At 58.0% G+C, this 2,826-nt stretch overlaps 1 protein-coding gene across 2 annotated transcripts; it reads left to right on the top strand.

Moving 5' to 3' along the window:
* Window positions 1-405: 405 nt before the first annotated feature.
* On the top strand, window positions 406-2,536 carry ACTA1 (actin alpha 1, skeletal muscle; the record flags this gene model as incomplete). 2 transcript variants are annotated; one of them, XM_079550081.1, is made up of 6 exons in its annotated part: window positions 406-534; window positions 779-974; window positions 1,110-1,271; window positions 1,496-1,687; window positions 1,795-1,976; window positions 2,119-2,536. In XM_079550081.1, the coding sequence occupies 6 exons, from the start codon at window positions 406-408 to the stop codon at window positions 2,260-2,262; spliced, it is 1,005 nt and encodes a 334-aa protein (XP_079406207.1). In that variant the 3' UTR covers window positions 2,263-2,536. The 2 variants fall into 2 exon arrangements, with proteins under 2 accessions (XP_079406207.1, XP_079406206.1); XM_079550080.1 differs by having other exon boundaries at window positions 650-974.
* Window positions 2,537-2,826: the final 290 nt, after the last annotated feature.

The following is a 2,826-nucleotide window of genomic DNA, read 5'->3' as shown; positions in this document are numbered from 1 at the left end:
GGATTATTTCGGCCCCGGCCCCGGGGGGGGCCCGGCAGACGCTCCTTATACGGCCCGGCCTCGCTCACCTGGGCCGCGGCCAGGAGCGCCTTCTTTGGGCAGCGCCGGGCCGGGGCCGCGCCGGGCCCGACACCCAAATATGGCGACGGCCGGGGCCGCATTCCTGGGGGCCGGGCGCCGCTCCCGCCCGCCTCGATAAAAGGCTCCGGGGCCGGCGGCGGCCCACGAGCTACCCGGAGGAGCGGGAGGCGTCTCTGCCAGCGGCCCGACGCGCAGTCAGCACAGGTAGGTGGGCGCCGTGCCGTGCCGCCCGGCGTCCCTTCGCGGGGCCGTCGCGTGGTCCCTCCGTGCGCCCCGCCGTCACCCTGAGCCTGACGGCCCCGTGTCCCGCAGACAGCCAGCAACATGTGTGACGAGGACGAGACCACCGCGCTCGTGTGCGACAACGGCTCCGGCCTGGTGAAGGCTGGCTTCGCCGGGGATGACGCCCCCAGGGCCGTGTTCCCCTCCATCGTGGGCCGGCCCCGCCACCAGGTACGATGTTGGCCCCCTCGGGGCTTCCTGCGGGGTCCCTCGGCCCCGTGTGTGGAGAGGGGACGTGCTGCTGCCCGTGGAGAGGTTGCTGAGCCCCCGTTTTCCTCTCCTGCAGGGTGTCATGGTGGGTATGGGTCAGAAGGACTCCTACGTAGGAGACGAAGCTCAGAGCAAGAGGGGTATCCTCACCCTGAAGTACCCCATTGAACACGGCATCATCACAAACTGGGACGACATGGAGAAGATCTGGCACCACACCTTCTACAATGAGCTGCGTGTGGCCCCTGAGGAGCACCCCACCCTGCTCACTGAGGCCCCCCTTAATCCCAAAGCCAACCGTGAAAAGATGACCCAAATCATGTTTGAGACCTTCAACGTGCCCGCCATGTATGTGGCCATCCAGGCTGTGCTGTCCCTGTATGCCTCTGGCCGTACCACTGGTGAGTGCAGTCATCCCAATGGACCCTCTTCCCCAAGGACACCCAGGACCGGGCCTCTGCAGTCACCAGTTGCTCTGCCCCAGCGCAGATCTGTTTGTGGGCTGCTCCTCAGATGGCTGCTCTTTGTTTTCACAGGTATTGTGCTGGACTCCGGCGATGGTGTGACACACAACGTCCCCATCTATGAAGGGTATGCCCTGCCCCATGCCATCATGCGCTTGGATCTGGCTGGCCGTGACCTCACTGACTACCTGATGAAGATCCTGACTGAGCGTGGCTATTCCTTTGTCACCACGGGTAAGCACTGTTCCCTCCTCCAAAAAGTCTCTCCACATTCCCAACTCTCACACATCAAGGAATGCTGAAGCCTCTTGCCGCACTACAAGCCCTGGGAGTGCTCCCTGTCGGGCATTTGCTTATGGCTTGTCGTCTGGAGACCCAGCAGACCTATGCAGGAGTTGCGAGTGTTTCCTGTTCTTTCCCTTCCTTGCAATCACTGATGCCATTGCTCCCTCTAACAGCTGAACGTGAGATTGTCCGTGACATCAAGGAGAAGCTGTGCTATGTGGCTCTGGACTTTGAGAACGAGATGGCCACCGCTGCCTCCTCCTCCTCCCTGGAGAAGAGCTACGAGCTGCCTGATGGACAGGTCATCACCATCGGCAATGAGCGTTTCCGCTGCCCAGAAACCCTCTTCCAGCCTTCCTTCATTGGTGTGTGCCCCCCTTCCCTCTGTTCTCCCCTGCCAGTTCTCCGCTCTCTTCTGGCACAGAGCTCCTGCTTAGCACTTAGCTCATACCTGCTCTTCTCCTGCCCCCAGGTATGGAGTCCGCAGGGATCCATGAGACAACCTACAACAGCATCATGAAATGCGACATTGACATCAGGAAGGACCTGTATGCCAACAACGTCATGTCTGGGGGTACCACCATGTACCCAGGTATTGCTGACCGCATGCAAAAGGAGATCACAGCCCTGGCCCCCAGCACAATGAAGATCAAGGTAAGGCTTGAGTATCAAGGACCTGCACAGAAGTCTCCAGCCATTTCTGGTGCTCCTGTGAACAGTGCGTGGGGCAGCATGTACCCCATGACACCTGTGGTGGCTGCAAGTGTGCTGATCTTGTCTCTCTTGGCTTTCCTAGATCATTGCCCCACCTGAGCGCAAATACTCTGTCTGGATCGGTGGCTCTATCTTGGCCTCCCTGTCCACCTTCCAGCAGATGTGGATCACAAAGCAGGAGTACGATGAAGCTGGCCCATCCATTGTCCACCGTAAATGCTTCTAAACATGTTTACATGATCACTTTGCCAACCACACTCAGGATGACAACCTTGCAGGTTCCAGGTTGCTGAGGACCTGCACCAGCCATGCAACTTTCTATTTTGTAACAATTTCTGGTTACTGTTGCTGCAAAGCTCCATGTGACACAGTGTATGTAAAGTGTACATAAATTAATTTATTTTACCTCGTTTTGTTTGTTTTTAAAACCAATGCCCTGTGGAAGGAAACATAAAACTTCAAGAAGCATTAAATCATCAGTCATTCTGTCACACCCCTAATGCAGTTGTTTCTGTCGTTATTTCCCTGGGCTCGTCCATCTCTCACTGACGTGGGTCTGGGTGCTGGGGTTGGGAGTAGGGGTTGGGGCTGTCCAGGGAGAGATGGCATGGGGAGGGTGATGGGATCCTGCTGGGGGGGCTTAGCCCTGCTGTGGGCAGCAGGAAGCTCACTGGTTCAGAGAGTAGTCTGGGATGCCCACAACACGGGCGCCCACTGCACTGTGTTTCTCCCATGCCCAGTAGGGAAAGGGTTACAAGTGTTGCTCATTCTCAGCTTGTGAAGGATTTTG

The sequence above is a fragment of the Tetrao urogallus genome (assembly GCF_951394365.1).
Source record: "Tetrao urogallus genome assembly, chromosome: 2".
Lineage (NCBI taxonomy): Eukaryota > Metazoa > Chordata > Aves > Galliformes > Phasianidae > Tetrao > Tetrao urogallus.
The sequence above is the reverse complement of the archived record's forward strand: the minus strand, read 5'-3'. Positions and strand labels throughout refer to the sequence as shown.